Genomic DNA, 15,808 nt, shown 5'->3' with positions numbered 1-15,808 from the left:
TTTTGCGCTGAACTCGTAGCAAGATTTTGCACAGCTCGGTCTGCAGAGTCTCTATTGGGTGTTTGTCCCATGTTGAGAACTCTTGGTCTGAGAGCGGACCCCAGACTTCACTCCCGTACAGCGCGATGGGCTCTATTACGGTCTTCATTATTTTTAGCCAGATTCTGATTGGGATGTCAATTTGTATATTTCTCCTAATAGCATAAAAAGCTCTCCGTGCCTTTTCTCTCAAGTCCTTAACAGCTTTTTTAAAATTCCCTGTGTTGCTAATATTTATGCCGAGGTAAGTGTAATCCTGTGTGTGTTCGAGGGGCATGTGGTTTAATTTGAAACTATGATGTTGGTCTTGGCGGTTGGGTCTCTTTTGGAAAATCATTATTTTAGTCTTTTTGGGTTAACTGATAGAGCCCATGACTGACAGAAGTTGTTTAGGAGGTCTAGATGCTGCTGTAGACCCTCTTTAGTGGGAGACAGCAGCACCAGATCATCAGCAAACAGAAGGCATTTGACCTCAGTGTCCAGTAGAGTAAGGCCAGGTGCCGCAGACTGATCCAGGGCCTGTGCTAGTCCATTTATGTAGATATTGAACAGCGCAGGACTTAAGCTGCAGCCCTGTCTCACTCCACGACTCTGAGGGAGGAATTCTGTGTGTTTGTTTCCAATTTTAACTGCAAATTTGTTGTTGGTGTACATTGATTTGATGATGTCATAGGTTTTTCCTCCGATGCCGCACTGGATTAACTGAAGAAAAAGACCTTCATGCCAAATGGAGTCAAAAGCTTTTTTGAAATCAACAAAACATGAGAAAATTTTACCTTTGTTCTGGTTGATTTGCTTGTCAATTAAGGTATGGAGGGTGTATATATGGTCTGATGTGCGATATTTTGGTTGGAAGCCAATTTGACATTTGCTCAGAACATTTTTGTCTCTGAGAAAATGGCCTAGTCTGCCGTTTAGGATGTTGCAGAAAAGTTTGCCTAGGTTGCTGTTTACACATATACCACGGTAGTTATTAGGGTCAAATCTGTCTCCGTTTTTATGGATTGGGGTTATAAGACCTTTGTTCCAAATGTTGGGGAATATACCTAAACTCAGGATGATGTTAAAGAGCTTGAGAATGGCTAATTTGAATTTGTGGTCAGTGTATCTAATCATTTCATTTAGGATGCCATCGACACCACAGGCTTTTTGCGGTTTCAGGTTTTGTATTTGGTCTAATAGTTCAGCTAGTGTTATTGGAGAGTCTAAGGGGTTCTGGTAGTCTTTGATGGTTGATTCTAAAACCTTTAGTTTGTCACTCAGGGCATTTTGTTCCTGATTTTTGTTTATGTTACTAAAAAGGTTAGAGAAGTGGTTTATCCAAACATCTCCATTCTGAATGGCTAGTTCTTGATGGTAAGATTTGTTTAGTGTATTCCAATGTTTCCAGAAGTGGTTAGATTCTAAGGATTCTTCAATTTCCCTGAGTTTAATTTTTGTGTTCTGTTCTTTTTTCTTTCTTAAAGTATTTCTATATTGTTTAAGTTTTTCGTGATAAAGATGACGGATGTTCTCATTGTCAGCATCTCTGTGTTTCTGGTTGGATAGGATTCTTAATTCTTTCCTAAGTTTTTTGCAGTCATTGTCAAACCACTTCTCAGTGGCATGTGGTCTTTTTGCTTTTCTTTGTGTGGTTTTTAAGTTGGATAATGTTGCTGATACCTCAAATATTCTGTTCAGCTTGTCTACTGCCAGGTTTGTACCTTCACTGTTGTGTGGGAAAGGAGTGGCAAGGAATTTATCTAATAGGACTTGAATTTTTTGTTGACTAATTGTACTCAGATAAGTATCTTTACTGTTTTGTTTCCATCTATACATGTTTCTAAATGAGTGGAGCTGGGTTTGTTTAGATGCTTCTTGGTTGGGCATTGCTCTGTTTAAGTAGAGGGTTATTTTACTGTGGTCTGATAGTGGGCTTAGTGGGCTGACTGTGAACGCTCTGAGGGAGTTTGGGTTAAGGTCTGTCAGAAAATAGTCGACTGTACTGCTACCGAAAGATGAGCTGTAGGTGTATCTACCATAGGAATCTCCTCGAAGCCTGCCGTTGACCAGGAACAGACCTAGTGTGCGACACAGATGAAGAAGATGTGTTCCGCTTTTGTTTGTTGTTTTATCATAGTTGAGTCTCTGTGTGTGTATAGGTGTGTGGAGGACATCTCCTCCAGGCAGGTGTTTGTCTCCCTGAGAGTTGAGTGTGTCAAGTTCTTCACCTGTTCTGGCATTCAGGTCTCCACAGAGCAGTACGCTTCCCTGTGACTGGAAGTCGTTAATGTCTTCCTCAAGAATGGAGAAACTGTCTTCATTAAAATAGGGGGACTCTGCTGGAGGGATGTAAGTGGCACACAGAAAGATGTTTTTCTCTGTTGCGGTGACTGTCTTATTAATTTCTAACCATGTGTAGAATTGTCCTGTTTTAGCTACATTGATGGCATGGGCAATATTTGATCTGTACCAAATAAGCATGCCTCCTGAGTCTCTTCCTTGTGTCACTCCTGGCAGTTTAATGGATGGGATGATGAGTTCTCTGTAGCCTTTAGGGCAGCCGGTGGGTCCATCTCCTCTGCTCCATGTCTCCTGCAGGATGATGATGTCCGAATTTTTTATTTCGGAGTTGAAATCTGGGTTTCTGCTTTTGAGGCCAAAGGTAGATGATCTCAGGCCTTGAATGTTCCAACATGCTATTATAAATGCGTTGTTGTCCATGAGGTCTTATTTTGGTGATAAGTTGACTTATGACAGTAGGTGTGAGCAGATGAGGTTGAGCATCTGACGGATGTCTCTTAGCTCTGTTGATGTGGCTTGCTCTGGTGCTGTTCTGGATCTTCTGCTCACTATCTGAGCATAGCTGAGTCTGCCCGGGGCCTGTGGGGTATGAGGAGGGCAGGGGGTCGGCAAGAGGGGCTTTGGCCTGGCTTGATGTGCTGGATATGAGGATGTGAAGGCTGGGAGGAGATGCTCAAGTGCTGGCTGAGATGGCCTCAGCATGTGTAAGTGCTGTTGTCTTCTGGATGTTCTCTCTGGGGGTATACTGGGCTTTCTTACAGGTCTGAGTGGAGGTTGTTGGACTCTGTTGTGGTTCCGACTCAGGGCCACACCTTTTAGGGTCCTGGCGAAGACAGTAACAGCTGTTTTGTAGAGATGGACATGGTCGTAGAGGCATGTGGGGTCCAGGGTAGGGTGGTGTGCCAGGTGCACATTGGGTTTAAGAGCACAGGTGCGGGAGAGGTGGGCATTCACCCGCTGGATAGTGTCAGGGTGGAAGTCTTTTCGGGGCAGCAGTGTGGAGATGATGATTTTAGCCTTTGGGAAGGTGATTGAGGCCTTTTCAATCACTGTTTGTAGTGATGCTGCCACCCTCTCCTGTTGGGCTCTCAGATCATTTGTGCCGGTGTGGATTATGATATGGCTTGGGGATCCCAGTTTGTCAACACTTAGCCATTTGAGTGCGCTCTGAGTGTTCGGACACCAGAGTTTGGCCACTCTGTGTCTAGGAAAAAGCTTCTTTTCATCGATAAATTTCCCGTTTGAGTCAATCAAAAGAGCAACTTCCGGTCGTACTGTTCCTTCTGTTGGTGTGGAGGTGTCGTCTGAGTGTGAGGCTGGTTGTGGGATGAGGGAAGAGTCTGATGGAAGAGGAGGATTCTGACTGTGCTGAAGCTCTGATGTTTGGGAGCTGTGATCAGGGTGAAGAGTGTCCTCCTCCACCGCTTCCTCTGATGAGCTGAACTCGCTGGGCTGTGCTCCTCTGTTCTGCCTCAGTTCACTTATTTCTTTCCTCATTGCCGATAGTTGTGTCCTGTGTAAGTCAGTCTGTTGTAATAGCTGTGTTTCCAGTGTGTCCAGCTGAGCCCTGAAGCCCTCTCTCTCCTGCCGGAGCTCCTTCACCTCGCTCTGCAGTGTAGACAGCTCTCCCCTGAGGCTGTCCCTGTCTCTGTGCAGGGCTGTGGGGCTGTTGCTGGGCTGGTCTGTTGTCTGAGCTGTTTGCAGGGAGAAGATCATCTCCTTGAGCTGGACCACTTCTCCCTCTAGCTCTGTGAATCGCTCCCTCATGTCAGTGCAATAGCAGTGTGGATGAGGTTCTTCGGTCTGTTCTGTGCTGCTGTGGGAGACTGACTCCTCAGGAGTGATTACTTGGTCGCTGCTAGTGGTCTCTTTCTGTACTCTATCTTTGATGCAGAGGAAGTCTTGTTCGAAGAGCCCATTAATGCTTTTTATCACCACTATACCTGTTGTTTTATAGATATTTACGTTGGTGGTTGTGGTGTCTTCCTCGTTTCTTATTTTTAGCTGGAAACCCCCGCAGATACCTTTTCTTTCAGCAGAGGGGTAGTGAGCAATGATAGCCTTATGCCATGCATAGGGCTTGTTGGTGTAGAATATGAGGTTACTTATGCTGCCATCTTTATGTAGGTCTGCAAAAAGTGTTTCTGGATTGTCTGCCAGTCTTTTGTTTTTGTAGACTTTCCGTGCCGATTCATTTGTGACATCTTTAGGGTAGTGTAATGGGATGGCCTCCACATATTTGGGTTGTTTAGGCCTGACACTGTGGCTGGAGTGCTCAGAACTCTTCTGATGGTAGATGAAGGGGCGAGGCCAGGATGATGATGAAGATGCACAGGCCATCGCTGATTTAAAAGATGCACAGGCCATCGCTGATTCAGAAGATGCACAGGCCATCGCTGATTCAGAAGATGCACAGGCCATCGCTGATTTAAAAGATGCACAGGCCATCGCTGATTTAGAATGTAAACAATCAACCAACTTAACTGCCAGTTTTTTGTTTATTTTTGTTTGTTTTCTCTCAGTGAAGATACCAAGGGATAAAACCAATAAATAAGCCCAAAAAGGCAAAAATACAACCTTCACTGAATTTTGAGAGAAATCTGTGTCTTTAAAGTTCCAGTTTTGTCCAAAATGTCTTCTGTGCTGTTCTTCTAAGCAAAACTCAATAGAGGTATGAAATAGCACTGTCTGTTCAAAAAGTCTTTACCTCTCTTGTAAGTTTTGCTCTTAGTTGTTGTTGTTTTGTTGTTTGATGATCCCTTTCAGCATGAATATCCTCTTCTGCAGAGGGGAATCCTGAGGTTATCTCTCTCTCTCGCTCGCTCTCTCTGACGGCTGATACTGTAACTCGCAGTCGCGGCTCTTTTTCGCGTTTTTCACGTCGTTACTGTAGTTTTATACTACTATAAGTGTTAAGACACAGGTTAAGGACAGAGTTTGAGTTTTTACCTCAGTCAACAGCAATACTTTTTGTGGATTAACAGGAGTTCATAACCAGTGCGTCTGTTTAGAACGTCGTCACGGCAACCTCTCTCTCTCTCGCTCTTTCGCTCGCTCGCCCTGTTTGTGTTTGTGTAAATGTAACTTAAATCAAACAGACACTGATATTATCCATTCTCTATACCAGCATATCCCATGTAGTTTTTTAAAATAATATTATATTATCCAGTGAATCTTCTATGATGAGCATTTTTCGGTTATCTTTTGTTTTCTTTGTTTAAAAAAATAAAAATAATAATTAGGATATTTTTTTTTATCATAATGAGTTATTATTATCAGTATTATTCATATAGTATTATATTATTACAAAAATAATGTAATTATTTTATTATTTTTATTATTATATGAAATTCTTTATTATTATTATATGAAATTCTTTATACAATATTTGAAAAAAATGTGTCTGCTTGAGGCCATTTTACATCCATTTCATGTAAACAGAAAACCATGTTTTTGTTTTTTTATATTTAGACCTTTTCACATAGTGATTGTGTTAGGTACACTCGCATGCAATTAGTTATAGAGTCATTAAATTAAAGTTTTATAGAAAAAATATATATGTAATAAACGTACATGCATGCTCACTTTTGTGGGGAGGGGGTTGTATACATGTAATGAAAACAGACAATGAATAGACTTTATGATGAGCATTTTCTGTGGGGTTTTTTTTTATCCAAAAAATATTAAAACCTAAAGTCAGAAATTATATATATATATATATATATATATATATATATATATATATATATATATTTTTTTTTTATATATATATATATATATATATATATATATATATATATATATATATGTATATATGTATATATATATATAAATATATATATATATATATTTTTATATATATATATGTATATATATATATATATTATATATATATATATAATATATATATGTATATATATATATATATATATATATACCTATAACATTCCTGAAATGTTTTGAAAAAAGGAGTTTGTCTTAATATTTTTTATTATTATTATTTTTATTATTATTTCTTAATGATATTATTGCAAAAGATCTAATTAAGTATTATTATTATACTATATTTGAAAAACCAGAGGAGGGCATGATCATTTGAATATACTCCAGGGTTTCTACTGATACAAAGCCATATGCTAATCGCTGAAGTAACCTTTTAAGTGACCCTGTGAGGGTGTCACTTCTCTTATCTCAGCTCTAACAGTTATTACATAACCATCTGTTTAACAGACCCTAACACCACTGCAAAAATATAATAAAACAGTGTTGAATTAAGTACAGTGGGACAGAATCCTGTAAGCTTGTGTTTTATGTTGATCATCAGCTTTAAAGTTTTCACAGGAAACATGAAAGATACTAAATAGACCAGTAAGCTAGTTGACATGTTTCTGGTCCAGATGATTGTATTATTGTGCGGTTTGCTTTGAGTTTTTCCTCTTCTTTCAGAATTCGGGATGAGAGATGACCTGCGTAAAATGGAGATTGTGGGTATGTCGAGCCGAGAACTGTATGTGAAACGTAAGTAAACCTACTGGAACCATAAAAGACACATATTTTGTCAGTCCCTATGAATTGTAAGTAGTAAAACAAAAAAAATAAAACAAAAAAAATCAGCAAAGATGACATTAATAAATAAATAATGCTGTTGTTTTGAACTTTCTATTCATCAAAGAATCCTGAAAAAATCTATAACTTTTCTCACAGTAGTTTTTTTCAAAGTAAATATTATTCAGTAACAGTGACAGTTTAGACATTATAATGTTATTAAAGATTTCTGTTTGAAATAAATAATTCTGTTCTTTTGATTCTATTCTCTTCATCAAAGAATCCTGAAAAAAAATAAAGCAATATTAAGCAACACAACAGTTTTAAACATTAATAATAATGTTTTCATTTTAAGAAAACATTTTTTATTATTATTATTGTTTAGGTTTTAGTCATTTAGTCATTTTTATTAGTTTTCGTTTTTTTTTTTAAAATACGTCTATGGGTCAATGACGTGGCGTGTTGATTTTGGTGTCCAAAGCATATTCATAATATTAAAAATATATACATTTTTAAAATACACTACATTAAATGACTTGACTTCCCTCTCTTAATTACTCATGTGAGTATTCAATACAAATAATTAATCTTTAAGGAACTATTGAGCTCAAAAGTCCCAAAATGTCATAATTTCCGGGCAACTGTCCTGATTTAAAATCTGAAAACAAAAGTACAACAAAAATGGAAAAGGTATGAATAAAAGTATTCAAAATCTACTTGGGCGTAATTGTATTGATGTTTTCAATGGTCCACTACAAATATAGTGATATTACTAAGCTTATTTACATTTTTATGACAAAAAGACGTTTGTCTCCAAATTGTGATTTCTCTAATGTCATTCCTGGATAACGGACATCAATGACCGTTTTGGACCATAATGCATTTTGGTTTGTCATGTGACATAATATTGAATCAAAAATAAGACTTTGAAGAAGCCCCAAAAGTCCCAGTAAGTGTTTCTTAAAATGTTGATATTTTATTGTTTTTACACTGGTGCGCTTTGTAGCAATATCATGATAACACTAATAAAATATTTATAGTCTTTTTATATTAAAAATGGACTTAAAGTGATGAGAGCAAAGTTGTAGTTTTCCACAGGTGGTTAAGCTAGTGTCGTATTATTAAGTAAACATTCCTGGGTTAACAAAAAGCTTCTGTTAGCCAGGACATGTCATCCAGGATCCAGAATGACATATGTATAACAATCTATTTTTTTATTAATATTTGGAAACTTTTGGCAAAGTTGTTATTAGGGATGTGCAAGACTAGCCAACTAGTTGATTAAACGATAGTGCTGCTGCTGCTAGTCGGCTCGGAAAATACTAGTCGTTTACATTTTTTTGCACATTTAATGTTTTGCTTTATATATTTACAAAGGCTAATTTTAAATTACTGTAATTGTATATATATATGTGTGTGTGTATATATATATATATATATATATATATATATATATATATATATATATATATATATATATATATATATATATATATATATATATATAGTAAAATATGTTTACAATTTAAAATAACTTTTTTTCTATTTACATATATATTTTAAAATGCTATTTATTTCTGTAAATCAAAGCTGTATTTTCAGCATCATTACTCCACTCTTTAGAGTCACATGATCCATCAGATATCATTCTAATATGCCAATTTGCTGCTCAAGAAACATTTATTATTAATATCAATGTTGAAAACAGTTGTGTACAATCCCCCCCCCAGAATTATTTAATGAATAGAAAGTTCCAAAGAACAGCAATTATCTGAAATATAATTTATCTCTAAGTATAGAAATTGTATTATTTTAAACCCTTATAACTATAATTTATTCTTATTTTAGTGTCTTTTATTAATTTGAGCACTTATGTTTTTTTCAGTTCGTCTTTGTCCGAAGCAACATTTCTTAGTTTTGTTGTAGTATCTATATTTTATATTATGTCAGCTTTGCTTCAGTTAACATTTTTTAATAGTTTTCGTAAACACTGGATCTCCCCTCTGCCATTGGTCGGTCAAACAGTTAATCGACTTATAGTCAACCTAGTGGTCTGCAAAAATCCTCACAAATCCCTGCATACTGCAGCATATATTGTGAAATGTCTTTCTAAATATCATTTAGATTTTTAAGCTAAAAAAAAGATCTGTTCATGTAATGTACAGTCATTTCCCCACGTCATTCCATGTCATTTGTCATGTAATTTTTCTCAATTAATTTAGCTCACGAAAGACAGATTTATGTTCAGTTAACCCACTTTGTATGGCTGGTTTGTTTAAGTTTAGTATCAATGTTGGTTTAAACCAAAAATATTTCAGCAGGTGAAAACATGCACGCTTAGTGCTTACAGAGAAAGATTTCTCAGAAGTCAGTGTGGCTTCTGCATATAATTTAGATGATTTAAAAATCTAAATATACCAGGTATATTTACATAAAATAAATATTAAACTCCAAGGTGGCAGACGATTGTTTAAAATATACACTTATCCTTCTCCCGGCCATGTAAACATTCATTTTCCCTCGCATATTCGAGTGACATTTTCCCACTGTGTGTTAGCTGCTGTCCTCCTTTGCCTCTCCTCTCTTCCTGTGGCGCACTCACCTGCGTACCTCTGCAGGTGTGAACCCGCAGGTGAAGTCGGGACGCTTTATGAAGCTCCTCCCTGATTATGAGCATATGGACTATCGGGACGTGTACACACACTGTATGTACTGGCTGTGTGAGAAGGCTTTGTGGTGGGGATACACATCACTGCCTGTGAAGGTGCTGGTTGAAGATGCTCTGTGCTAATGGTGTTTTGTTCCAGGTTCAATGCAAGTTAAACTGTCTGAACATGATATTCATGAACAAAATCTAATAATATTTAAAGTGCCCCTATTGTTTTATTCTAAACGGTTCTGAATTTAGTCAGGGTTTTTCCTGGGTCAGAAATGGTCTTCGGTGGTAGCTGACCAGACATGGTCATCCACACACACACACACGCATGCACGCGCACACACACCAACAGTAACCTACCCGCGTGATCTGTTAGCCCAATACTGACAATAAATGTAAAATAAATGCACTTTTTTTTCTTCCTCATCTTACTTTGATATCTCATTATGTATGATGTCTTGATGTCTTTTTCTTTAGTTCGTCATTTTTACACAGTTTGCATGGTTTACCGATTAATTATTTTGGCAACAGTCATAAAAAAGTAGCATTAAAAATGTAATAACAAATAGTCTAATTCTCTACCATAAACAATTTAATACAATTATTGGCTATCAACAACTTGCGTTGTTCTGGTTTCACCTTATTTCAGTCTAAACTTTTTTTTTTTTTTTTGGTAATTTACTACACATTATCAATATAAATACCTCAAAATAAATACATGAAAATACTGTGGATTATTAATACTAATTCTTACTAAACCCTCTTGTTTAATGGGGTAAGCACACTTGCATTCTCATCTCAGAGGTGTTGTGAGTAAACAACACACCGATTCGTGAGGTCAAGTGTTGGACAGATCAGTTCATTCAAATGAATCGGTTCACATGAGTCATTAGTTTGCGAATCGGACAAAAACGGACGTGTTATGTGAACCCAGACTGTTAAAACAACGCCAAAGATTTGTCAACACAGAAAACATTTCATAAGGATATTTTCCCGTTTATTTGAAAGTATGGTTTATGTCAGCTGCGTGTGCAACACTCTGTCAAGGTCAAAAGAAGTGCGTTTTTTGAGCACAATTCACATCCAGCAGTAATTCAGGGAAAATATTGTGCGACCACGCCACATGGAACATGGAGTCAGTCTTCCGACCTTTTACCATTGTGTCAGTTCTGTTGATTTTGATTGATATGCGCGAGTGAGAAAGAGCTCAGACGGTGATCGTTTTGAAGACAGAGAGTGCTGTTATAAATCACAATAACTCATCAAATAAGGCTTTGGCGGGACAAAAATTTGGTTTGGCGGCCGCCAAATTTTTTTCAATGTATCCAAGGTCAAAAAATCCTTTCATTTTCTCATAATATGGCCCAGTCTGTTGTGATTGGTCTACTCTGGTCAGTAATTATGGCGGCAGTTTTATTGTATCAAGTCCGACCAGAGTCCATTAATTAAATATTGCAAGGAGTATTGTTTAAAATATTGTTTCAAACCTATGCAGGTTCATGAATAAAGTAAGACTGCAATTACTGACGACTCTTTTCAGGCAGTTCAGAATCGGTTCTTTGTTTTGGAGACAATAACGCCATGTATCTGCACTTTGATCTTTGAAACTTTGCAGACCTTTTGCATTCACAAACAGCTACACTATATTGCCAAAAGTACTAGGACACCCCTCTAAATCATTGAATTCAGGTTTTCCAATCACTTCCATGGCCACAGGTGTATAAAATCAAGCACCTAGGCATGCAGGCGCTTCTACAAACATTTGTGAAAGAATGGGTCGCTCTCAGGAGCTCAGTGGATTCAAGCGTGGTGCCGTGATAGGTTGCCAGGTAACTCCATTTAGGAAATTTCCTCACTACTAAATATTCCACGGTATGATAACAAAGTGGAAGCGATTGGGAACAGCAATTCAGCCATGAAGTGGTAGGCCACGTAAAATCACAGAGCGGGGTCAGCGCATGCTGAGTCACACAGTGCTCAGAAATCGCCAACTTTCTGCAGAGGCATTAGCTACAGACCTCCAAACTTCATGTGGCCTTCGGATTAGTTCAAGAACTGTGCGTAGAGAGCTTCATGGAATGGGTTTCCATCACAGAGCAACTGCATCTAGTGATGTTAAAATGAGACTTCTTGAACCACTGATGCTGCGTCCCAATTCGCCTTCTTATTCTACGTCCTAAAAATACTCTTGTTGTGAAGAAAAAGTACATACTTTTGAGTGTGTAGCAGAAAAGTATGCAAGCTTCGGGGCATACTACTTCGCCATCTTTAACAGACTCTGTTGCTTAGTTACGAGCATCCCATCATCGTTTAACTGTCCTGTCAATCATCTTCAGATTCGTCACAGTTCAAATCCTCCACATTCAGATTAATCTCCTACCGTATCGGAGAGAAATGTAGCCGCTCGTTGATTTGCCATGTGTGGGTCTTTAATGCAGAGACTCTCCTCATGTGTTTGCAGTGTAAATATAATGATGCACTTAAAAGTTAATGGCCAAACGTGTCATTACAAAAGTTCACAATGCTGCTGCAGGTGAAATATAACGTGGACAACACTGAATAAATATATTTTCATCAAGTTTAATACTGATAATTACTCACTCAAACCTTTATCCAAACCTCTCTTCTTAACAGTCTGACTCGCACATCCGTCATGTTTTTTTGTTTTGTTTTGTTTTTTTAACACTCGACCAACTCGCAATGGGTTGTGGGCAATATCAGCCGTTAGAGTGTGCATCGAATCCGCACCTCGAATTCTGGCCAGAAATAGTAAACCATCCGGGTATCTTTGGAATACTCTTTATTAGCATACTATGATTTGGGATATACTAATTCTATTTTCTAATACTATTTAGTATGGATAGTATGCGAATCGGGACGCAGGGTGAGACTTCGCAGCCCATTGTTTCATAAAAAGGTTAATTACCCGAAGTTTCATTCATCATTGCTCACTAGTGACACCTAGCTACTGTGCAAAGAAATCTCAGAACAAATCCATTAATCCTGAGCCAATGACATGAGCAGACATTTGTCCATTGGCTGGGTATAAAATATAATATGTATCTTTCTCTGTTTGACTTTACTTGCACAAAGACAACTGTCAGACAGACTGTTAATTAATGATTTATTTATACTCTGATCAACCGTGCTATCCAGGCAGATGCCAAAGGACACCTAATAATAGAGAAAAACTCTGTTAGAGAAAAACGATCTAACCTAATCGTAATAAAATAGTATACTGCAATATAATAGTATAATGTAGTAATAGTGTGTTGGATGCAGTGGTGTTCAGCACGCCACAACTGGACTCTAGAGGAGTGGAGACGTGTTCTCTGGGGCGATGAATCACTCTTCTCTGCTTGTCAGTCCGATGGAAGAGTCTGGGTTTGGCGGTTGCCAGGAGAACGGTACTTGCCTGACTGCAATGTGTCACATGTCAAGTTTGGTGGAGGGGGGATTATGGTCTGGAGTTTTTTTTCCAGGGGTTGGGCAGGGCCCCTTAGTTCCAGTGAAAGGAACTCTTAATCCTTCTGCATACCAAGACATTTTGGACAATTTCTTGCTCCCAACTTTGTGGGAACAGTTTGGAAATGGCCTCTTCCTGTTCAAACATGACTGCGCATCAATGCACAAAGCAAGATCCATAAAGACATGAATGAGCAAGTTTGGTGTGGAGGAACTTGACTGGCCTGCACAGAGTCCTGACCTCAACCCAATAAAACACCCATCAGGGATGAATTAGAGCTGAGAAAGCAACCCAGGCATCCAACATTAGTTTCTGACCTCATAAACACATTCCTGAACCTTGTGGAAAGCCTTCCCAGAAGCCTTCCCTGAAGCTGTTATAGCTGCAAAGGGTGGGCCAACTCTATATTAAACCCTACAGATTAAAAATGGATGTCATTAAAGTTCATGTGCATGTAAAGGCAAGCGTCCCAAAACTTTTGGCAATATGGTGTATATTACACACTACATGAAAGGTTAAATATTATTAATAATAATGCAAATAATAATAACTCGTTCATTTAGTTTGAAAAAAACAAGTAAAAGGTGTTGCAGCATGAGACTAGTGTAATAAAATCTAAAACTCCAATTTCTCACGCATGGACAAGTATCCCAGAAAACGACTGTTTACGCAGAGAAAAATCCAAATGTATGAATTTTCAGTAACCAAAAGTTCATCCGTCTTGAGAAATAGTCCCACCAAATAACAAATTAAACAAATTTAGATTTCAAATAATACATTTTTGTTTGAAAATAATAATAGAAATTCCTCCGGAGGATGTCTTTAGCAAATCTCCAAATGAATATCCATTTTTCATTCTGTACATTATAATGTTGTGATGCCTACATTTAAAATTCTTGATTTTCTTTGTTTTTTGTATTTAATTTAGAAAAAAAATTATAGATTTTAAAAGCCATTTGTTCTGTTATCAGCTGTAGCATACCATTTATAGTTTTAGTAATGTTATGTGCTTATGGACATTTTATTAGGTTTTTTAAATGTATTTCCGTTTTAGTAATTTTAGAACTTCAACTTTTGAAATGTTTGTGTTTTAAGTTTGTTTTTTTATTTATATTTAATTTCAGCTGTAAATTCAATTACAGAAAACCATTTTTAATTGTTGTAGTTGTAGTTATTCGACAGTGTGTCACAGATTCTTAACTTCTTTTGAACATGGAACATTGCTTTGAGGCTGAATCTCAGTGTGCATCATTTTACTACACACTAAAAGTGTTTACTTCTGGTGATGGGAAAGTACATACTTTTGAGTGTGTAGTACAACACACTTCCTATTATTACCAGCATACATTATTACTCATTCATATAGCTGAATTCATTACATTAAGATCCATTATTACATTTTTATATGTATTTAAAATCAGTTTTGGCATCACATTTCCTGCCATTTGTTTTTTACACCTGGGAAAGTTTTCTGTAGCACAAGGATTTGTGGGTAATATTAGCTACACACATATTGGAAATAATGAAAGTAATACTGCCAGTCTCTTTGGCATATTTTTTGCAATGTACTGATTTGAATCACACTAATGCTAATTTCACAGATTATTTAGTATGGTCAAATATGCGTATTGGGACACAGCCTTGTTTGGAACAAATCGATCTGATAGCAGCACAAGGGCAGCTTCTGCCGAGCACGTCTGTGTCCTGCATGTCTGTGTGATATACACGGGATGACAGAAGCTGCGTTAACATGAGCTGACTGTGTGAGATGCAGATAAATTATAGGTGACCAAACATAGATACGTTTTAGCCCTCTAACTCCCAGAATTGTGCATGGCAAAAAAAGAAGCATATACTCACACACTCAACATGAGTTCATGCACCAAGCAAAAATGCCCTTGCAGTGATTTCACCTCATCTAACGTTCTTCTGGGTTCGTTCTGTGTTGTATGCAGATTTGTGACAAATACATTTCATGTTTTGCATTTGTTTTCCAGTGTTACATCCCTATAGACACATCCTGGGTCTCTGGCAGCCTGATATCGGCCCCTATGGAGGACTGCTGAATGTGGTGGTAAGACTAAAATCACAAGATTTCCAGTTTTTAATGTTGTTTATGTTTCTATGTGTTGGTTTTAATACCCTTTAAAGGTGCACTATGCAACTTTCCGTCCACTGGAGGGCGCCTATTCAAAACAAATGCATAGTTTGATGACGCAAAGTTTGAGCGCAGCATCTTGGGAGATGTGGTCTTCACCTCACAGCCGGTGGAAAATAGGACTCGGGCAGAAATCACGTTCATGCATGCAGTTATTAACATTACTGTAGTGTAAAGCAGAGCAGGACCGAGTGTTCTAGACCTGAGCACAGCTGCTGGAGCGATTGTTAAACAAATACCCGCCTCGTGAACACCGGGACTTTTATTATGACGGGACGGGACACAGTCCCCGGGCGCCTGCACTGGTCTGCTCTTCCGGTTATGATTATAAGGTAATGCAGCTCTGTTTATCATATTAGATACATTTAAGTGAATAACACTGATTATCTTTTCATCACGACACCTGTTAGTGGGTGGGATATATTAGGCAGCAAGTGAACATTTTTTCCAAGTGGGCAAAAATGGGCAAGTGTAAGTATTTGAGTGAGTTTGACAAGGGCCAAACTGTGATGGCTAGATGCCTGGGTCACAGCCTCTCCAAAACTGCAGCTCTTGTGGGGTGTTCCCGATCTGCAGTGGTCAGTATCTGTCAAAAGTGGTCCAAGGAAGGAACAGTGGAGAACCGGTGACAGGGTCATGGGAGGCCAAGGCTCATTGATGC

The 15,808-nt window shown here is 37.8% G+C and overlaps 1 protein-coding gene across 2 annotated transcripts in view; it reads left to right on the top strand.

The window, feature by feature from the left end:
* The window catches only part of fbxo31 (F-box protein 31), a 31,532-nt gene that overhangs the window by 1,664 nt on the left and 14,060 nt on the right, over window positions 1-15,808 (top strand). Inside the window, exons 2-4 of one of the 2 annotated variants that reach the window (XM_067437127.1) lie at window positions 6,769-6,840; window positions 9,486-9,572; window positions 14,987-15,063. In XM_067437127.1, the coding sequence (XP_067293228.1) occupies window positions 6,769-6,840; window positions 9,486-9,572; window positions 14,987-15,063 (236 nt within the window). The remainder of the gene's footprint in view (window positions 1-6,768; window positions 6,841-9,485; window positions 9,573-14,986; window positions 15,064-15,808) is intronic. The other variant, XM_067437128.1, reaches the window with a different exon arrangement.

The sequence above is a fragment of the Pseudorasbora parva genome, chromosome 25, assembly GCF_024679245.1.
Source record: "Pseudorasbora parva isolate DD20220531a chromosome 25, ASM2467924v1, whole genome shotgun sequence".
NCBI lineage: Eukaryota > Metazoa > Chordata > Actinopteri > Cypriniformes > Gobionidae > Pseudorasbora > Pseudorasbora parva.
Note: the sequence above shows the minus strand (reverse complement) of the source record. Positions and strands in the feature narration are given on the sequence as shown.